Source organism: Eptatretus burgeri, chromosome 12 (assembly GCF_056783735.1).
Source record: "Eptatretus burgeri isolate ZD-2024b chromosome 12, Ebu_testis_v1, whole genome shotgun sequence".
Taxonomy (NCBI): domain Eukaryota; kingdom Metazoa; phylum Chordata; class Myxini; order Myxiniformes; family Myxinidae; genus Eptatretus; species Eptatretus burgeri.
The window spans coordinates 23,016,069-23,039,606 of NC_140972.1; the positions used below are offsets into that span (position 1 = coordinate 23,016,069).

Genomic DNA, 23,538 nt, shown 5'->3' on the forward strand with positions numbered 1-23,538 from the left:
GCTCTATTTATCATTCACAAAACAATTTACCAATGCGATTATATTGTCAAGAATATTGTGTAACGATTTCACGTTGACAGAGTTGGTTACCGCCTGGGCTACAGGCAGGCCACACGCACAGCTTATCGTCACCGCCCACAATGCTGCCATGGGTTCTACAACAAGAATGATACGTGCATACGTAAGTTTACCCATGTCTGTCTGTCTACCTTTTCACTTGCCTCGCCACTCTCGTCATGTAGAATGCAAGTCTCCTACTACCCCTTGCAGCCTGAATTAATCCCACCTTCTTATGGGGTCAGATGAGGCATGCGGGGGGACCATTTTGGGCCAAATCTTTCCCAACTGGCTAACTAGGCCTGACTTTCAACTGAAGCTGATTTGGGCAGTAATTTGTTGCTAAGCCAGGGTGCCATCGATAACACTGGTCAACAATTTTTTACTTTCTGAATGTTGTCTAGATTTCTACAAGTGAATTAGGGTATTCTGGCACTGCTGAATCAGGAAATGGCATCCGTTTCTCTCCATCAGGTCAGGTTTTTGTGCTAAGTTGATTTGAAAAAGTCAGATCTTGTGACAAAATCAATTACATTTTTGTGGCATTATCAGCTGATTTTTGTCAACACATATCATCCTAAACATGTTTTTAAGAAAAAAAAATGTTTTGCCAACAACATTTATTGATTACATGATAGAAACATCGATTACTGTCATCTGAATGGTGGGCATTGATAAAGGTAGGTACAAGTAAATTGCATGTTGCGTCACCACTGTTCAAACTTCAGGGCTTGAACTTCCGTTTCTTCGAACTCCTGGAATGTTCAGCGGCAGGGAGGTCTCTTCAGATTCCAACAGTAGTCAGCCATCATAACTGCGTCCCAGCGACCCTGATACCTGGTCTCCATCTCCTTCATGTCCTGATGGAATCTCTCCCCCTGCTCGTCACTCATTGAACCCAGGTTCTCAGGAAACCGGTTCATATGTGAAAATAGGTAGTGCATCTTGATGCTCATGTTGCAGCCCAGGTTTCTGAAAGCAGTCAGCATGTTGTTGACAAGTTCTCTTGACTATATACTATATAATTATACCATACTATATAATTATATATATACCATACTATATAATTATAATTCGCCATACTTTTTGCAAAAAAAACACCGCAGGGATCTTAATGTCCACCCGACAGACAGCACATCTTATGATGCGACAACCTGCCTCCAAAGCACATATTTTACAGTTCATAGTGAAGCAGAGAATTGAACCAGGTGTAGACAACTCAAACCTCTGCACCATCCTGTCAGACATTTGAAGCACAAGTGATGTTGCAACTCGCTATCCTCTGAGAGGTGCTCACATGTGTAGCCTCATATAATTGGGTTTTTATGATGTCTTATTTACAAGACATAAAGCAATAATTTGTAAATTATAACTTCCAGATGTAACATCAGGAAATTAAATTTTACTTATCAATGAAAAGCACTCCACTGAATAAGAAATTGATTGATTCATTGATTGGTCAAAGATGTACAAAAAATTATCAGGCAACAGGCATATAACCGATGAAATGCAAGAAGTTTGCCTTTCCTAGTGCTGAAGGAAGCATTAACAGCCTAGTTCACCCAAGGACAAAATAAGCATAAACTTTCCCTGTGAGTTGTAACCAAAAAATGGAACATAGATTCCTGCCTCTGCCCCTATCTGTTATTCCTTCATTGTATTCTTCTGCAGATGAACAATTTCATGGGAAAATTGCACATAAGTAGTTCAAGTGCTGTTTAATCCACATACCACCAACTGTCTCTGCAACACATTGCGCATTTATCATCGAACTCGTGATGTATTATCTTGAACATTGAACGGGAATCATAGATTGTAAAGTGAGCACGATAAAGGATAAATTGTACATCCATGTAATAAGACAGACAGACGTGGCCAGGAATGGTGGAAGGTTAGGGTTAGGGTTAGTATGATGATGAATACAAGTTAGACAATCTTCTTATTGAAGAATGCAGAACTTTTGTTCCCATGAGTTAGGAAACCTGTTCAAGAACCTACGGCACAAGATGAAAGCTTTCTGCTGTATTGCGTGTCATACGTCGTGCTGTTTGTTTTTCACAGCCTCGTGCCCAGGGCAGTGTGTTCATGGACAATGCATAGCGCCCAACACCTGTCTTTGCAAATCGGGTTGGACGGGTTCCAACTGTACCAAGGGTGAGTACAAATCAGATTCCTCCTGAGCATATCCACTTGTTTTCTGTAAAAAGATGGTTCTTCCATTGCAGTCAGTATATCCAGGTGTACCTTTTTCATTGTTTCTCTACCTGCATACATTGCATATAACAGTACAATAAAATTGTTTTTCCCCATTCATTAAGTCATTGCAAAGTTCCATAATTTTTTTTGTGCAACTGGACTCTGTGATTTTGTGTTTGAGGGATATTAATCTTGTTTACAATGAATGGTTTTCAGCATTGAAAGTTCCATCTAAACTGATCCTGGGACTTATGACTCACAGGATGAGTCGTAAGTCTCAGGACCCGGTTTTAGCTGCTTATTCAAAATTTGTTTATTCCATCTATTTATAATGTTTTTTTGGTGTTTTTTTTTCATGATCTGCATCTGACAATGCACAAATGATAGTTGGTTAATTTGATTTCATGTGAAGGTCTTCTTTCATTGTGTGATGTAACAATGAAAATGAAACACCCAACTGTGCAGACGTTTCCAAAAAAAAATATATATATATATATATATATATTTTTTTTGATTTTCCATAAAGTTTCCATAATGATTTTTTCGGAGCTTTGAGAACCGATGTTGGAATGTTTTGAATTCCCAAATCAAACATTTTTCGTTGTCTGCTGCACTTGCTGCCGAGTAACACTAACAGTCTGAAATGCCTTTTTTCCCAAAGATGAAGATTTGATTTTGACAGTGCTGGCTTTCCAAAACGCTCCTTGAAGTCTTCTTGCATCTGTTTTGTCATCTTGTTTGTGTCTCTCCTCTCGTGGTACCACATCACTGCCACGAGCCTCTTTTAAACTGTAAATTGACTGGTCACTGCCATCTTGATTTTAATGTATAACTTGTATTATGTTTTAAAAAAAAACCAAAAAACTAATATGGAATTGGCAAAGCCTAGAAGCGAACGTAGAATTCTTCTTGCATTCAATGCTGCAATTTCCGGTTACTTCGGCCTGGATTCGGGATCAGCGATCAAATAATGTAAATCACGATTAAAAATTATTTTTTGATGATGCGGGAGATATCTTTATTGTAAAATTTGAGAGACTTAAAACTGCTCGAGTATTTACTCTAGTTTTGTTGTTAATTTTTTAGTCATTAAGGTGTGATTTGGTAGACTAAAGATCAAATTAATTATTTGTGTATTTCTATAACCGTGATAACACTACTGCATATTACCTCATTACCTTCACAACAACAACTACACCGCCTAGAACAGGATCTCATCTGAAAAAAATTAATATTACCTCAACATTACCTTCACAATGACAACTACACCGCCTAGAACAGGATCTCATCTGAAAAATAAAATGTTACTTCAACATTATACCTCTACATTACCTTCACAACAACAACTACACCACCTATAACAGGATCTCATCTGAATAAAATTAATATTACCTCAACATTACCTTCACAATGACAACTACACCGCCTAGAACAAGATCTCATCTAAAAAATAAAATGTTACTTCAACATTATACCTCTACATTACCTTCACAACAACAACTACACGGCTGAGAACAGGATATAAGCTGAAAAAAAAATCCTCAACATTACCTTCACAACAACAACTACACCGCCTAGAACAGGATCTCATCTAAAAAATAAATATTACCTCACATTACCTTCACAATGACAACTACACCGCCTATAACAGGATCTCATCTGAAAAATAAAATGTTACTTCAACATTATACCTCTACATTACCTTCACAACAACAACTACACCACCTCGAACAGGATCTCATCTGAAAAAATTAATATTACCTCAACATTACCTTCACAATGACAACTACACCGCCTAGAACAGGATCTCATCTAAAAAATAAAATGTTACTTCAACATTATACCTCTACATTACCTTCACAACAACAACTACACGGCCGAGAACAGGATCTCAGCTGAAAAAAAAAATCCTCAACATTACCTTCACAACGACAATTACACCGCCTAGAACAGGATCTCATCTAAAAAATAAATATTACCTCACATTACCTTCACAATGACAACTACACCACCTAGAACAGGATCTCATCTAAAAAATAAAATGTTACCTCAACATTATACCTCAACATTACCTTCACAACAACAACTACACTGCCTAGAACAGGATCTTATCTGAAAAAAAAAATTCCTCAACATTACCTTCACAATGACAACTACACTGCCTAGAACAGGATCTCATCTAAAAAAATAAATATTACCTCAACATTACCTTCACAACAACAACTACACCACCTAGAACAGGATCTCATCTAAAAAAATTAATATTACCTCAACATTATACTTCAACATTACCTTCACAACAACAACTACACTGCCTAGAACAGGATCTCATCTAAAAAAATAAATACTAGAAGCGAATGTCATATTCTTCTTACATTCGCTTCTGACTTTACCCTCAACTTGTTCACATCTGTAGACGCAATTTCCGGTTACTTCGGAATTAGTGATCAAATAACATAAATCACGATTAAAAATTATTTTTCGATGATGCGGGAGATATCTTTATTAAAATCAGTGGAGGAAATATACACCATGTCTGATATTATTTGGATATTTGATGTCTCCGACGATGCCTTTATCTCCCGGCATGCATCATTCCCCATGACAAAAACCGGAAACAAAATAAAACCAGAAACAAAACAAAAACGGAAGCAAAAGGGTCATAAGCAACGACATGGATTCACAATTGGCAGGGTATTGTGTTGTTTTTGTTGTTTCCTATTCTCTCATGTGCACGCGTTAAGTAATATTCACAAGATAGAAATAAAACCCAATCGTGTTTATACACCGCACAGCGTTTAACAACAACCGGAAGCAAAAGGTCATATCCAATGACGGATTCCAAATAGCCAGGGGTATTGTGTTGTTGTTGTTGTTGTTGTTGTTGTTGTTGTTGTTGTTGTTTCCTATTCTCTCACTTGCACGCGTTAAGTATGAAGCTCACTGCGTTCACTATAAATAGATGGTGTAAACAAATCTTGTATAAATAGCTAAAACCGTGTCCTGGGACTTATGACTCACCCTCTACATCAAACTATGACAAATACGATGTACCAATAAAGTGAGTAAGGATGAATCACAGCTGTCAGGTGTTTGTTCAAGAAGACAATTGCAATCTGCAATCTAAATACCCTGTTGGTTCATTTTTGTTGAAGTAACAAGGAAGTACAAGGAAATTTTTGCACAGGAGGAGGCCACTCAGCCCATCATGCCTGCACCACACCAATACCGGATTTACTAAATCCATCAATACCCCTTCCCTTCGTGTGCAGCCTTTTGGATGCTACTCATTTCACCGACCTCAGAAGGATGACAAGGCTGAGTCAACCGCTTGGTGTTAATTCATCAGCTAACGGGGCTTGAACTCAGGACCCTAGGATCCCAAGCCACCACCCTAACCACTAAGTCAACACCAGGTTAGTTGTAAAGCTGTACAGTGGTCACAAAGTCCCTATGCGTGCAGTTAGAATTTATCTGTATGCTTCCCTCCATTCTCCACACAAATTTGAATTGTCTCCATGTTCTTCTAGACATCTTCTTCCATGTTGAGGGTTGGAGGTCATAAAAGCAGCTCCTGACAGCTGTTTTGAGGTCTTCAACTGTTGTTAGGCGGAGATGAGAAATTTCCTCTTTCACAATGCCCAAAAGCTAGTCGTCACATGTTAAATCCAGACTTCGAGGAGGACACACTATCTCAGATCTACATCCAATCCATCGTCCACTGAATTTGTCATCGAGATATTCTCCAACTGTGAGAGTATAATATGCTGGTGCACCCTCTTGTTGCAAGATAGCTGAAGATAGCTGATTTTTAGCAGGATAGCTGATTCTTGACAGTTGAAGACCTCAAAAGAGCCATCAGGGGCTGCTTTTATGACCTCCAACCCTGAACATGGAAGATGTCCAGAAGAACATGGAGAAAAATTCAAATTTGTGCAGAGAATGGAGGGAAGCATGCAGATAAATTCTAATTAAATTATAACAGCATGCATATGCTCTTTGTGGTCTCTCTCTCTCTCTCTCTCTCTCTCTCTCTCTCTCTCTCTCTCTCTCTCTCTCTCTCTCTCTCTCTCTCTCTCTCTCTCTCTCTCTCTCTCTCTCTCTCTCTGTGTCTCTGTCTCTGTCTCTGTCTCTGTCTCTGTCTCTGTCTCTGTCTCTGTCTCTGTCTCTGTCTCTCTCTCTGTCTCTCTCTCTGTCTCTGTCTCTGTCTCTGTCTCTGTCTCTCTCTCTGTCTCTCTCTCTGTCTCTCTCTCTCTGTCTCTCTCTCTCTCTCTCTCTCTCTCTCTCTCTCTCTCTCTCTCTCTCTCTCTCTCTCTCTCTCTCTCTCTCTCTCTCTCTCTCTCTCTCTCAGCCCATCATGCCAGATGCCGCTCATGATCGCAACAGGAACAACAAGGCTCCTACATGTCATGGCCCATCACGGTTGCCTGTCCAACTCACAATCTCATGCGATATGTGGAAACCCCATGGAATAGTAACTTCCAAGTGACCAGTCAATCGCGTGAATTAACGACCCTAAACCAATTTTCTCCTTCCTGATGCATATATACACATCATTAAAAGTAACTAATTACCTCTACCACCAAAGGTGGATGGAGGTTGTTTTCAACCCTGTTTGGCTGTCTGTCGGTTCTCTTTGTCTGTCTGTGAGCAAGATATCTCAAAAGTTATGGACAGATTCGGATGAGACTTGGTGGACAGGTTTTGGCATGTGACAAAGACGAATTGATTCATTTTTGGTGAATATCCGGATAGGAGAATTTTAAAGGGATTCTACAGCATTGAGAGATACGGCCAAAAACTATATATAGCATGGTATTAAAAAGTAGTGGACGGATTATGACAAAACTTGGTGGATGAGTTAGGTAGGTGACCAGAACAAGCTAATTAGATTTTGGTTAAGGTCAAGATCCATATCTGGCCGATCAGTGGGATATAATACATAAACTGTTCAGCCTGCTGAAGTATTTGCTCTACCGAGTGCCGTTCTAGTGACGGATATTTTTCTTTCACAATCTCTTGAGATTTCCAGAATTCCTCAGACAAAGACATTTTTAATGACATGGGCTTTATAGTCCCTGGTCGAGTCATTTTAACGAAAATAGTCGGAAAAAATAGCAAGGACACGTGGAACCTCCATGGTCAAAGCCTATGTTCGAGAGAATGTGACATAGTTATTTGGGCATTGTATAAGCAACAGACCACTGCCTCAATAGCTTCGAAAATAAAAAATAACACGGGTTTGAAGCAAACACATGCCCATTGCATATGTGCATATAATACGTCATGGTTATATAGCTCGGATAGATTCCAGTGACACAGAACCATAAGCTGACACCACAGGCCTGAAGCCTAAAGACTGAAGGCTGAGGCCGTATAGGCAGTCACTGTGACCTTCACAAGGCCAGTAACCCCCTATTGGCTCCCATCTTTAGATATTTGATGATCCTTTTAACTGTCGCTTTGGTCATTTTACACTGAAGGGAAAACTTATAGGGAGGGCATGACAATTGTGAATATGACAGCTCCAAAGATGTCTTTGGCTTCACATATCACCAAAATTGCGGCCTGATGATTTTTCAGGTTACAGTTGTGGGTGGAGTCATGCAAGTTGTACAATTAATGGATGGAAAGGAGCATTACACATGGACAAACAAATGTGTTTTTATATAGATTAATAGATACAGCTACCTCCAACCCTTTAGAATTCCATATTACAGCCCTTTAGAGGTCCGTATTACACACCATTCTATCTGATACCATTACAATGACAAATGGCTCACTGCATTACATGCAGAATCACTGGCCTATTTACAGATTTGACCTAATAGCTTATTGGAACACCTTGTCCTGATCTTGTTCACATGGATATGTTGTAATCTTGCTCAAAACTTAAAATATCCCTGTGTTGTGTGACCAGCTGAATCTTCCCACAAATCATCTATCGTCTCAACGACCACTGCCAGTGTTTCCCCTTTCGCTTCCAGAGTTCTGCTTGTTAGCTCAATGCTGGATGTTCACTTTTCCGAAGTTATTCCATTGCAGGTCGACCTGAGATAGCACCTTGATGATCGCTTTGTTATAAAATGAACGCTGTAATAAGTTGGTGAAGCAAAGATAATTGGCCAAAACGTTATGCCAAATGAGCACAAGTCTGCCGGCATCATTGATTAGATATTTATGCAAAGAAGCATCATTATTCAATCAAATGCTTCGGGTTAATGTTAGAGCCTTAGACCTTTAGTTTCCAGTGTGGCTCACCACAATGATGCTGTATTATGAGTCTTGCAGTCAAAGGATTCTCACAGTCGACTTTCAGGCCACTCGTAATTTAAATTCCAGTAAAGACATTCTTTAACCTTCACATTTTATTTACTTCATTTGTTTAGTTAATTTGATCTTCAGTGCACTTCAGGTGATGGGTTCACTGCTCAGCTGATGACCCAACCTTTAATGAGGGTCAAATTACTCAGGAACAGTAATTTCTGCCAAAGTCTTAACAATAGTTTTATGCATACATTGTTACCTCGCCGAACGCCAAATTTGTCCATTAAAGTAATTTTATCTGACTTGAAAATGCCACACTGCGATTTGTCATTAACTTGGTTGTGGAGGTTAAGCTAAGGGTTTTAGTTTGAGTATATTTGAAAGAACTGTTGACATTTCGGGTAGTATAGAAGTGCCATTAATAATTACACCATGATTTGTTTTTCCATTTTTTATTATGCCTCGAGGCTTTGTTGGGAGGAAATATGATTTTACATATGGGGTATGCAAAAGGTTCTACAAACAATATACACTCAGGCATATATCCAAGACACTCCAAAAGGGTAATGAGATCTTTGTGTGTGTGTGTGTGTGTGTGTGTGTGTGTGTGTGTGTGTGTGTGTGTGTGTGTGTGTGTGTGTGTGTGTGTGTGTGTGTGTGTACATATACACATATACATATACATTATCATCTATCCATTTATATATTAGAGTACTGTACTTTTATATATATATAAAAAAATCACACCCATGTTTGTAGGAAGCGGTGCTGTTTGATATTTTTAATATGATATCGGCAAAACCTAGAAACGACTGAAATGCATTAGAACTCTTGAGAACCCTTTCAAATTACCCTTTATAACCCTTTAGAATGACACTTTAGAACCGTTATCATTACACTTTAGAACCCTTTATCATTACCCTTTAGAAAGCTTGATAAGTATCCTTGAGAATTACCCCTGATTATTAGCCTTTATAATTACCCCTTATAATTACCCTTTATAATTAATCTTTAGAATTACCCTTTCAAATTACCCTTTAGAAGCATATACCATTACCCTTTGGTACTCTTTACCATTACCCTTTAGAACCCTTGATAAATACCCTTTAGAACCCTTCATAATCCTCTTTAGAATTACCCTTTACAATTACACTTTAGAACCATTTATAATTATCCTTTAGAATTACGCTTTCGAATTACCATTTATAATTCTTCTTCTTCTTCTTTCGGCTGCTCCCGTTGGGGGTCGCCACAGCGGATCATCCGTATGATCCGCATAGTGATTTGGCACATGTTTTACGCCAGATGCCCTTCCTGACGCAACCCTGGTCGCCTCTTACAACACAGGGATATGGTACACCTATTTTAACCGGGGTATACACCGGCCCAGTACACTGGTACTCATTTCGCCGACCTCGGAAGGATGACAGGCTGAGTCAACCCCCTGGTGTATTATTTCAGTGGCCCAACGGGGCTTGAACTCAGGACCTTTTGGATCCCAAGCCGCTGCTCAAACCACTGCGCCAACACCAGGCTGAATTACCATTTATAATTACCCTTTATAATTAGCCTTTATAATTACCATTTATAATTAACCTTCATATTTAACCTTTTGAATTACCCTTAAGAAACACCCTTTATAATTATCCTTGAGAACCCTTTAGAACACCTTATAATTAACCTTTAGAAATCCTTATAATTACACTTTAGAACTTCTTATCATTATCCTTTAGAACCCTTTACCAATACCCTTTAGAACCCTTTATCATTACACTTTAGAACCCTCTATAATTATGCTTTAGAACCATTTATAATTACACTTTAGAACCCTTTATCATTACACTTTAGAACCCTTTTCAATTACCCTTTAAAACCCTTAATCATTACACTTTAGAACCCTTTATAATTTTTTTTGTATTTATTTTTAAAAAATATATTTAAAAAAACCTTTATAATTACCCTTTAGAATTACACTTTAGAACCCTTTACCATTACACTTTAGAACCCTTTAGAATTACACTTTAAAAAGCTTTATAATTATCCTTTAGAATCCTCTAGAATTACCTTTTAGAATTGCCCTTTAGAATTACCCTTTAGAATTACACTTTAGAACCCTTCACCATTACCCTTTAGAATCCTGAATCATTACACTTTAGAACCCTTTAGAATTACCCTTTAGAACCATTTATAATTACACTTTAGAACCCTCGAGAATCACCTTTTATAATCACCCTTCAGAATCACCCTTTAGAATTACACTAGTATGGGAAATAGCACATATGTTCCTTGTCAAAAGTCACTCCAAGCTATTATCTCTGAGCATCAGGAAGTTTCAGTTTATCATTTCCGTATTAAAAGTAAAGAGGTAAATTATTGTATTCCTCTGCTTTTCTGGATTCCTAAGCTTCATAAGAACCCATACAAGTATAGGTTTATAATGGGTGCCAGGCAGTGTTCCACCAAACAGTTATCGGTTATAGTTAACTCAGGCTTACAAGTTGTTAGAGAACAGTTCAATAAATATTGTTTAGCAATTGAGAAGAATTCTGGGATTAACACTTTCTGGAGCAATAATTCTTCTTTAGAGTTCTTCGATAGGATTAGATGCCCTCAATATCAAGTCAGTGGAAGTTTTTGATTTTTCAACTTTATATACAAATTTGGATTAAGTACTAGTGAGGGATTCACTCTTCAAAGTGATTGACAAGGTTTTTTTGAACTTTTTTAATAAGTTTTTATGTGTCAGGTTTGACAGAGCATTCTTTTCTAAGAATAAGTACTCAAGTTTTCATTGTTTTGAGAAGCAGAAGTATAAGGATGCTGTTAATTTTATTATATTTAATACTTTTGTGTCTTTTGTGGGTAATGTTTCAACAGGTTAAGGGTATTCCCATGGGTGGGAATTGCAGCCCTTACTGGCAGACATTTTTCTTATTTTCTGTGAATTTTCATTCATGCAGAAACTGATGAAGCAGAAAAAATTAGGATTAGCGAAAAAATTATCTCATACATGTCGTTATGTAGATGATATTTATGTGGTTAATGATAATTTTTGTGATAGCAGCTTCACAAGATTTATCCAGATGGCAAACGGAGTGGTAATGATTGCACAGTTGCTCCATATCTCTATGTGTTGGTAAAAGTTGAATAGAATGGCTTTAATACAAGTGTACATGTATATCATAAAGTTGATGATTTCAGTTTCCTGGTGGTCTTGTGCACCTTATCATGTAGCAATGTACCAATTAAAATGGGTGATAATGTCTTTTCATCTCAGCTACTTAGATTTGCAAGAATTTGTTTAATAAACGATGATTTTCTGGAATGTGCTGAGAAGGATTTTTTTCCATCATGTTAAACATAGGATATTTTGCTGATTGATCAACTCTTGTGAGAATGTCTTCAGACTCCATCGTCACCTTTTATTTAAGTTTGGTTGGTTTTCATGTCAACAAGTTCCTATTGCATTGAATTTGATATAATGATAATAAATTAATTATTTTAGTGAGGTAAATTCTTCATTTAATATTATCGGTTAAACATATATATATACAGTGTGTGTATATATATATATTAATATATTAATATATATATATATATATATATATATATATATATATATATATATATATGCCTGGTGTTGGCGCAGTGGTTAGGGCAGTGGCTTGGGATCCAAAAGGTCCTGAGTTCAAGCCCCGTTGAGCCACTGAATTAATACACCAGGGGGTTGACTCAGCCTGTCATCCTTCCGAGGTCGGCAAAGTGAGTACCAGTGTACTGGGCCGGTGTATGCCCCGGTTAAAATCGGTGTACCATATCCCTGTGTTGTAAGAGGCGGCCAGGGTTGCGTCAGAAAGGGCATCCGGTGTAAAACATGTGCCAAATCACTATGCGGATCATTCAGATGATCCGCTGTGGCGACCCCTAACGGGAGCAGCCGAAAGAAGAAGATATATATATATATATATATATATATATATATATATATATATATATATATATATATATATATATATATATATATATATACACATGTCCTTGCTATAATTCACGGACCAGTGTTTGAGTCTGTGGGTTTGTTTGGCGGGCTACGACACCTACAGTTCTGGCCTGATTACATCCAGACTTGCTACAGAGGATCAGCATAACCCCAATTAATGTATAGGGGTGTTTTTATCTTTGCTGGTGGTCTTGAGGTGAGGGAGGAACGCAAATTCTCTATGTAAATGTGTATCGTGTTGGGAGGGTATTACAAGCCTTCACCATTTGCAGTACAGTATTCCTGTCCCCACGTTTTTCAGTGCAGTGATGGGTTTTGAATTATAAACAGTACGTATGTTTTTTCTTCATGAACATTACTTCATGTGTTTTTTTTTTGCCTATACACCCCCCAAATAAAAGTATGCGTCAGAATAACGTGTTGCATGCTTGGAACAAGATCGCCCATAGGGCGGATACTCTACTCGTAATAATAATAAGAAGAAGAAGAAAAAGAAGAAGAAGAATATATAAATATGAGTTCTCTTGCAAGGAACTTCAATGCCAGAAGAGGCCTTGAGGCTCATCAAGCCTGCACAAGGGTTGCCAGCTTCTGGTAGTTTGTTCATGCTGTATCCTTTTCAAATGCTGGGCATCAATCAAGGAAGCAGCATGTGGCATTTTTAGTCTTTGAGATAACTACACCAGGGTCGAGTTGGAACTGCCAACATTGGAGACTCAGAACAGCCGCTCTAATTATTACGCCACCAATGTTGGTGGCTTTTCTCTTTTTTGTTTTTTAAAGTCTCATCCAATCTTGCTCTCGTTGCTGTCTCGGACGACTGAGCATCCGTAGCTCCTCCAGAATGCACACGTTCTTACAGTAACCCACTCTGTTTAAACTCCTTAATTCAGACCTACTGCCTGCCTCTACTTCTACTCCTTTGTTCCTCATTTGGCCATCTTGTGGAACTGCCTTCTTAAGATGGTTCATCCCATTCTCCCTTCTGGAGCTTCTTGCTGGTGGTACACCACCACCTCATATTATCCACCATCCATACCCACAATCTTTCTACCCTGTGCGACCCCCCTTCCCCCTCAACCCAACGTAGCCCTCTTTCAGGTTTGCTTCACTCCTTTCTCTGAATTACTTAGCTCATTATATCTACCTGTGGACCCCACTGCCCTCTGTCTCTTGACACTTCCATGAGCCTCGGTTTTGTATTAAAAAATATTTTTAAAAGAACACAACTGTCCACTTCAAAATTTTCACTTTGCATAACTTTGTGATAATTGCTGACACGTTGCATGTGCTTTGCATAACCATGACTAACATTAACAGGCAAACAGGTGCTCACAGAGAGCACAACTACCTTTGGTAGGATATTCTGATACTGAGCAATGTTACAGCAAGTGAAGTCATTGCCAGAATTTTAAGGAAATAGGACATACTGTACAATTGTTTGCTATGGAATGATGTGTAATAGCTCAGCTTTAAAGCTTCCACTTCCACTCTGCTGAATGCTGACACCTGTCAGAGACATAAACTGAAGCTGTGATTTTGATGTTTGAAAAGTTCCTAAATTGACATTTTGGTCCATGAACTTCTGAGACATGTGGATATTGATGAAGGACATGGCTGTGTGTATTTTGCATATGAAAAGCATCTTTTCCATGATTGATATAAATATTCCATCGCAATCATTGAAACAAGGTGTATGCTTGAAAGCACTTAAAGGCTTCATTGTGTTGTGATGTTTGTGATTACTGCTGTGTCCTTGACATCTGAGAAAGCTCAAATGAGGAACGTACAAGGTTCCGATGATTGCTGTATTATCAGAACTACAAAAGGGATTAAGAAATGCAATGGTTGTGCTGGTCAAGTTGTACACAAAATACATTTTTGTTATCTTCTGTTATTGCATTTAACTCTTGTTCTCAGATGCAGGAATAATTGAAGATCACAATTTCTCTATAATTAGATTTTATATAATTCGAATTTGAATTTTTTTAAATGATTTGTGATGCTTTATTATAGATTAAGTCATCATGCCAACTCAATGATGATGATAGAGGTACCATATGTGCACTCCCCTTTGAGAGGTCTAGCGTGGGTTTGAATCTCGGCCCAGCCATAAACTGTCGTGCTGATGTTTCGCAGTCAGGGAGAGGCATCACTGTGGTGTGTTGTCCATCGCAAGGACGTTAAACCGGAGGGACCGTTTACCAACACTGCATCGTCGCAGCACCCTGAACAAATTTCAATTTCCTGCTTCCTTCAGTTGAACGTCAGGCCTGGCCAGCAGTTTCGTGAAAGACTTTGCCCAAAATTGTTACCTGGCCAATCCCTACAAGAAGCTGGGAATAATTGGGGCTATTAAAATAGTCGCAGATAATGGATTAACATCATAAAAACGTAGACCTAAAATATCAAGAAACATGACATGAAGCGAGCTGTCCAACGCAGTGGGCCAATGAGATAACATGAAATTTGTGTGAATCCAACTATTAATTTGCAATTGGTCACTGCCTTTGACACAAATTGCATCAGATGTGACAATAAATGGGAATCATTGCTCACAACTTGCTGGATCGTTTGACAGAAGATTCCGTTTGCATTTTTGCCACCTGCATTCCTATCCCGTTTAGAATCCCGTGTGGCATGGGCTAGTGACGTTAATGGCTAATTTAATAAGGTCAGGACATTTTAAAGTCCCCTCTGATTTCATCCCAAATGTTGAGTCGGATAATTACCCTTGCGAAAGGAGAGGGTATTGCATTTGGATCCATTGTTTGTTTATTTATTTGTTTGTTTGTGTGTTTGTCTGTTTATCCGCACAGAACTTTTGTGTTTTTCTCCGAAACCGCTTGTTGGATTGAGACAAATTTTTCACCAATGATGCGACGGCTCATGTAGAATGTTTACTATAATTAGAACATCATAGGTCACGTGGTGTGGCAGCCATGTTGGAAAAAAGGAAAAAAATTTGGACCTCTGTATCTCTGAAACCACACCAAGGCCAAAACTTGAAACTTGGCAGATAGCAAGTACACCTCATCATAGGTGCCTTCGTTATGACGTCATAATTGAAAATGTAGAATGCTACATCCGATCAGTATGAAAATTTTTGAGGGTCATCTACGGACAAAATGGTCCACAACAATGTTTTTTCACGATATCATCGGTCAGGTGATTCGGCAGCCATAATGTTTAAAAAAAACCTCCATAAATCTTACCAGTCGCAAAGAAAAAACGTTACCCAGTTGCACTCAGCTGTTCCTGGACTCTATGTTCTTTTCTCCTGACAAAGTGGAGAGCTTGCTGTCAAACCTCGACTCAGATTCTGCAACCGGTCCAGACGGCATCAGCCCACATGTCCTAAAAACCTGCTCTGTTACTCTTGCTCACCCTCTCTCTGTTCGATTCACCATATCATTTGCTCAAGGCCATCTGCCATCTGCTTGGAAATCAGGAAACATTATCGCTCTGCATAAGACAGGTGCAAAAACAGATCCCTGCAGCTACACACCAATCAGCCGTCTCCCAATCATCAGCAAGGTTATGGAATCCATCATCGCTTCTGACATCAAATTCTTCCTCTTCTCCAATGGCCTGATTTCCGATCATCGATTTGGATTCAGACCAGGTTACTCGACCCTGGATATGCTGATTCTTCTCTCCCAACAATGGATGGAGGTCCTCAATGCCAGACATGAAATCAGAGCAATCTCCATCGACATATCATGTGCTTTCGACAAGGTCTGGCACCCTTCCCTGTTCACCAAAATTTCTTCCCATGACATCCAAGGCCTTCTCCACTCATGGCTTGCAGCCTTCCTCTCCTGTCGCAGCCAACGTGTGGCCCTTAATGGAGATATCTCATCCCGTGTTCCTGTGCAGGTTGGAGTTCTTCAAGGCAGTGTTCTGGGTCCTGTGCTTTTTCTGATTTTCATCAATGATCTCTTTGACTCTTTGGAAAATCCTCTTTATCCCTTTGCTGATGACTCCACCCTCTGTCATTCCATCTGTCACCCCTCATATCGGCAAGAAGCAGCCTCTCCACGCTCTGCAGATCTGGATAAAATCACAATCTGGTCCAACACGTGAAGCACGTCTTTCAAGACTGACAAACCTCACACTCTCACTATGTTTCTCCGAAAAGACCATCCAGAACCCCCCCCCCCACCCCTCCCCCCTCAATCTACTTTCTCAACAATCCTTTTGAAGAAGTCATTTCAGTCAAGCTTCTGGGTCTCACTATCTGCCATGATCTTTCCTGGGAAAGCCACATTTCCAAGCTGGCCTCCAGAGCCAGTCACCGACTGGGCATCCTCCCTCGTCCAAAGTCCTTCCTTGGCACACCTGAGTTCCTGACCACATATAAGGCTTTCGTCCGCAGCCTAATGGAGTATTGCTTTACCCTCTGGGTTGGTGCTCCCACCTCTCACCTTTCTCGGCTTCACACTCTGGAAAACAAGGCAATTGAGATCATTGGTATCTCCCACGATGTGGCTGAGTCTTTGGGTCTCTCACTCTCTCACCACAGGCAGGTCGGTGGTCTTTCTATCTTCCACCGTCTCCTCTCCAGTCTCACCCCCACCCCCGCTCTGTCTGTGATATCCCCCCACCCCATATTTCCACAGGGCACACAAGGTCCATCAGCAACCATCTTCTGGTAAAACTACTAAAATCAAGAATCACTCCTCACCTTCACTCTTTCATTCCTCTTTTTCCCCGCCTTTGGAACAATCTCCCACACTCTAATCAATCTCACTCTTCCCTACAGGTCTTCAAAACAGCTCTTCACCACCATCTCTTATCTTCCCCCATCCAAAACCTCGATCTTTTGTACCCCCGGTAATACAACCAAAACCCACCTCCTTCAAATTCCCTGCCTTCCTTCCTGAAAGTCCCTGTCGTGTAAGGACCTGATAGTCCCTGTGGTGTCCATCCTGTTTACCTTGTGTACCCTGTCCCATCCCTCTCCCTTCCACAGATCTCCTCATGTCTCTGTTTCCCACTGTTTTGTCCTTCACTCTCCCGCCCCTCTTGTCTCCTGCTCCCTTGTTGTACGTTCTGTGTGTTCACTCTCATACGAGCCTCGACATTGTATACAAAAAAAAATCTATAAAATCACCTTTGAAATGGCTGAATCGGCCATCTCTGCCAGCAGTTAGAAAGTGGCATTTCTAATTATGTCTCTTTTTAATGATGTAACACACTAATGGACAAATGCCACACACAATACATGACACAAAACTACACAAACACCACACAAAACAAGTCCTGGTGAGGGTCGGCAATCTCTGATTGCTCTTTTTCTTGTGACCATTGCTTCAAAGATTTCCTGCAACAGTTGAAGATGAAAGTTATGATACAATCACTCAAAAACAATTATTAACCTCCACCATCGAAGATGGATGGAGGTTACTGTTTTCACCCCTGTCTGTTTGTTTGTTTGTGAACAGTATTACGGAAAACTCCTGGACGGATTTCGACGAAACTTGGTGGGGGGATTAGGTATGGTCCAAGGATCATGCCATTAGATTTTGGACTTGGTCAAAAAAAAAAAACCTGAGAAAATTTTGCAACTTTTTTTCAAAAAAATTTCGATTTTATTTGAAAAATATTTGAATTTTTTTTTTGCATTTCTACATGTTTTAAGTGATTTCCAACCCCCCCCAAAAAAAATTTCTTAGAGAAAAAAACCCACGAATTTTGCAACCTTTTTTTCAAAAAATTTCGATTTTATTTTTTTGGCATTTCTACATGCGCGTCAATCTTGCTTAGTTTATTCAATCGTGGTTCAGTGGAGTCTGATCCGTTTTGACCTACAATGAATAGGATATCAGGTTCACTTAAGTGACCCAGCAGTATTGGCGGCGGAGGTTTTGCACTCTACCGAGTGCTCCCCCTCTAGTTTTAAACTTGTTTTCATTATATTTTGCATGATGGTGCTCTTTCACCTGTTCGTGAATTCTTAACAAAACATTCATTGTGATGCATTTCTCGATCACCCTCTTGGATGAGTCATCCTCTGTAATCCTCTCCTAGCCAAGTCACACCAAAGACTTTCGAGTTCAGATGGTCGGTGCTACTTCCTTGTTTTTGACATTCAGCATTTAAAGAAAGGCTAGACACAGACCATAGGTTAACCTCCATGGGGAGGAATTTATCCTTATTTACCTCATTATGTGCAGAGAGAAAAGATGTTATAAATATGGCATCGCCGGTACCTAGAATGCCCCCATTGAGTTACGTCACCTCCCCCAAGCTCAGTGGCGGTTTGTCTGGTCAAGTATTCTGGTGTTGTCTGACATATTTATCTGTGTTTGTGTGATTCAGGTGTGGATCCAGGATTTTAGGTTCGGGGGAGCAAAAATTTACATTGTACCGAAAAATATAATTTTTCTGGGCAGAGCGAGGGGAACACTTTTTATTGGTTCAAGAGTCAGTAAGTGACCACTATATTCGTTATTGGTGTGTGTCTGTCTGTCTGTCCCGAGCATAGCTCTGTGGGTTTTGATCCGATCCTGATAAAATTTTGGTGGGAGGTTTATATCATGATCTAGTTGTTTTCCTGAGAATGGGCGTGCTGTGACCATTATGGGCGGAGCCACGCCCAAAAAACGTGTTTTTAGGGGGTAGCCGATGTCAAGTTACATCTTCTCCGAGGGGGTTGTCGAATCTGGCAGGGGTTTCGGTATTTGGTTAGCCCAATGGCACCTGCATAGCCCCACGGAGCTCGATTTTTCATTTTCGTCCCAAGGTCAAGATCACAAGGTCACGAACTTAGAAAATTGCGAATTTTGACATAAAAATCATACGACCACCCAAACTTTGAGAGCTAGGATGGCAATATTTTTTATGCATAATCTTGAGGTCATTCCCCACCGAAAGTCTTGAAACCATTTTGCTCTATCTCGAACACCTTGCCCGTGGCGCCCCCTTCAAGTTCGTTTTTACGCTGATTTCATCAAAGTATGGATAATCCAAGGAGTGCGAAATGCCATGTAGCCTATATGACGTTATATTGTTCCTGGAATGTTCCAGAGGAAGTTTTGCACAAAAGGTCATAATCCTTGACTTTTGACCTTTAAAGTTCAAAAGGTCAAATTTTCAAAGTTGTGGGAATCGAACCGGGTTTTCGATCTTCGACAAACTAACTCCAATAAGCTATAGCACGTATCCTGTTTCCTTATTTTAATGTCCACAACATTGTTTTATGACCTTTAAAGGTTATGCAAAGGTCAAATTTTGAAAGTTGTTGAACGAAACCGGGTTTTCGACATTTTGCAGCTAATAACCTGTCACTCGTACCACATCATGTTAATCATTTTTATAACTTGGTCAAAAATGATCACATTGTCTCATCCTTGACTTCTGAAACAATCGACATCGTCAAATACCGCTCGTGAACCATTGCCGTCTCCAGACTTGTGGGTCTTTATTTTTGTCAAAATCTTCTAAAGAGTATTATAAATATAGACAAAGAACACTCCAATACATTTGAAAGGAAGTACTCGAATGAAAAAACTTTTTCTCAAACTTAACATTTATTTGTTCACGAGTCAGTAAGTGACCTCTATATTCGTTATTGGTGTGTGTCTGTTGGGTAGTCGATCTAGTCGAAAAAAAAAAAATTCCAAATTTTTTTTTTTGAAATTTGTTCTTCCCTTATTATCAGTATTTAAAATGGCGATTTCGATGCAACTTGGTTGGTAGGTTCATTCCATGACCTAGTTGTGTGCAAATGAGAACCGTTGCTATGGACACTACCGTTGCCTAGCAACGGGACTTTGAAATTTTTTTGTCTGTCTGTCTATTCGGTCCAGTGCTCCGTTAATACAATGGCGATTTCAATGAAACTTGGTTGGTAGGTTCATACCATGACCTAGTTGTGTGCAAATGAGAACCGTTGCTATGGACACCACCGTTGCCTAGCAACGGGACTTTGAATTTTTTTTGTCTGTCTGTCTGTCTGTTCGGTTCATTGCTCCATTAATACAATGGCGATTTTGATGAAACTTGGTTGGTAGGTTCATACCATGACCTAGTTGTGTGCAAATGAGAACCGTTGCTATGGACACCACCGTTGCCTAGCAACGGGACTTTGAAATTTTCGAAAAATCATAAAAAATTAATTTTTTCGAAAATCAAAAATCAGGCCACAAGAGACTGTGGGCAGTACATCCAGCCATATTGTCAAAAATTTCCAGCCGGATCCTATGAAAATTGTCGGAGAAGATAGACTTTGAATGAACCCTGGTCGAAAACAATAAAAAAACGAAGTTCGTTATATCTCAGAGACTATGAGTCAGATATATATGAAACTGGTATGGTAGGTTCATGGTATGTCCTAGTTATGTGTGAGAAAGAACCGTTGCTATGGACCCCTCCGTTGCCTAGCAACGGCCAAAAAACCTCTAAATGTGGGGGTATTTCAACGAAAAAAAACAATCTGCAGCATTAACCCTTGAAGCTAGAATCATGAATTTTCTTGTGCTTAATCCTAAGGTCATTCCCCATCGAACGGGCCCATCACGTCAGGTTCTATTGGGTAGTCGACTACCCATGTCCGCCTACAGGCTTGTCTGTCCCGAGCATAGCTCGGTGGGTTTTGATCCGATCCTGATATAATTTGGGTGGGAGGTTTATACCATGACCTAGCTGTGTTTTCCTGAGAATGGGCGTGGTGCGCCCATTATGGGTGGAGCCACGCCCAAAAAACCTGTTTCTCGGGGGTAGCCGGTTTCGTTACATCTTCTCCGAGGGGGTTTGTCGAATCTTGCAGGGGTTTCGGTATTTGGTTAGCCCAATGGCACCTGCACAGCCCCACGGAGCTTGATTTTCATTTTCGTCCCAAGGTCAAGGTCACAAGGTCACGAACTTCGAAAATTGCGAATTTTGACATAAAAATCATACGACCGCCCAAACTTTGAGAGCTAGCATGACTATTTTTTATGCTTAATCTTGAGGTCATTCGCCATCTAAAGTCTGGAAACCATTTTGCTATATCTCGAACACCTTGCCCGTGGCGCCCCCTTCAAGTTTGTTTTTATGCTGATTTCATCAAATTATGGATAATCCGAGGAGTGCAAAATGCCATATAGCCTGTATGATGTTATATTGTTCCTGGAATGTTCCAGAGGAAGTTTTGCACCAAATGTCATAATCCTTGACCTTTGACCTTTAAAGTTCACAAACGTCAAATTTTCAAAGTTGTGGGAATCGAACCGGGTTTTCGACCTTCTTCGACGAACTAACTCCAATAAGCTATAGCACGTATCCTGTTTCCTTATTTAAATGTCCACAACATTGCTTTGTGACCTTTAAAGGTTATGCAAAGGTCAAATTTTGAAAGTTGTTGAACGAAACTGGATTTTAGACATTTTGCAGCTAATAACCTGTCATCGTACCACATAAATATCCAACTGAATGAAAAGCAGACATATTACATTTAATAAACCAAATAACACAATGATCAAAACAAATAAATCTTTCTGACGTATTGAACAAGGTCTGACGTGGAAATGACCTTCAGAATTACAGTTTTGTGATCAGCTGAACATTTTCCTTCATCGTCTCAACTATGTGAATCACTTATAACAAAGATTTCTTCTCCAACACATTTGATGCCGATTGTTTACCTTGGAGAATTTTCCACGGTCAAAAAGTATGTCCTTGAGTCTTGAAAACACAGACTGAGTGCCGAGTTCAAACAGAATAGCAGGGACTCTGGATTTGCTGACACTTGGGAGATCATTCCACTTCTTGGTTCATGGATGACTCGGGGGGAAAAGAAGCATCTCTGATGACAAATTATTCTGTTAATTCGTTAATCATCAAGTATCTACCATGTAATGGGAACAAACAGAATGGTACAAATCAGTTCCATCTTGAATGCTGTGGTCAATATCAGCTGTGGTGTCAGGAATATCGGATGATCCCACATTCCAAAACCATATCTTCGGTTTAATAATTAATTATGTAATTTAACACCTGAATAATTTAACACCTTAATAATTCTGAAACTAGAACGACACTCTTCGACATCACAACATTTCCAAATATGCCTCCGCCCACATTATTACATCATTATATCCATACTTGTACCAAGTTTGATTTAAATCCCTGAACCCAGATTCAAAATATTAAATAATTATGCCTGCCAGACCATGCATCCTCCGATCAGATTGAAATTAAAAACATATATTTCCAAAGACTACTACATCATAACTATGACGTTTCACATCAATTGATGAAGCAGTTCAAGATAAATAAGTATTTTAAGATTTCATTTCAATTTAAGTTTCAATTCAATGCAATATGGCTGCCAGACTATATGACCTATTAATTATTTGTGAACATCATGGTATCCCCAAGGGTTGGGAAACATGTGGGTGAAGTTTCTCCTCGATCTGTCAAGCCATTCTTGAAAAGAGGGTTTTTAAAGGTTTATTCAAAACATCATAGCTGCTAAACCATGTGAACTATGACATCATAGGTGGAGAACTTTTTGTTCCTCATGGATAGGTGATCACACCTGTAAAGTTTTGCCTTGATCTGTTCAGCTGTTTGGAGATATTTGAAGGCTTTCATGTTAAAAAATAAAAAAAGGCTTACTTAAACACATGACTGATGACGTCATCAATTTTTCTCCCACATACAATTTTGCCCAAGGAGATGGCCCTCAAAATTTTTCACACAACTGATAAATCATTCGAAATATGCAATTATGACGTCATAACGAAGCCACCTATGACATAATCAAAAAAAATCACACATTTCACACGGGGAGTACTTGACATGTGCCAAGTTTTGATTTTTCCCTGGAGTTGTTTTTTAGAGGTCCAAAGATACAAAGTTTTTACAGAGGTCCAAAGTTCGAAGATACAGAGGTCCAAAGTTCGAAGAGACAGAGGTCCAAAGTTTTTCCTTTTTCCCAACATGGCTGCAATACCACGTGACCTATGACATGATAATTATATTAAAACATTCTACATGAGTAGTCGCACCAATGGTGAAAATTTTGTGTC

The 23,538-nt window shown here is 39.4% G+C and overlaps 1 protein-coding gene across 8 annotated transcripts in view; it reads left to right on the plus strand.

The window, feature by feature from the left end:
- Positions 1–23,538, plus strand: part of LOC147015251 (uncharacterized) — a 166,178-nt gene that overhangs the window by 62,842 nt on the left and 79,798 nt on the right. For all 8 annotated transcript variants that reach the window (XM_085849828.1, XM_085849831.1, XM_085849832.1 and 5 more), the window contains 2 exons: positions 81–181; positions 2,119–2,211. In XM_085849828.1, coding sequence (XP_085705954.1) covers positions 81–181; positions 2,119–2,211 — 194 coding nt within the window. The remainder of the gene's footprint in view (positions 1–80; positions 182–2,118; positions 2,212–23,538) is intronic.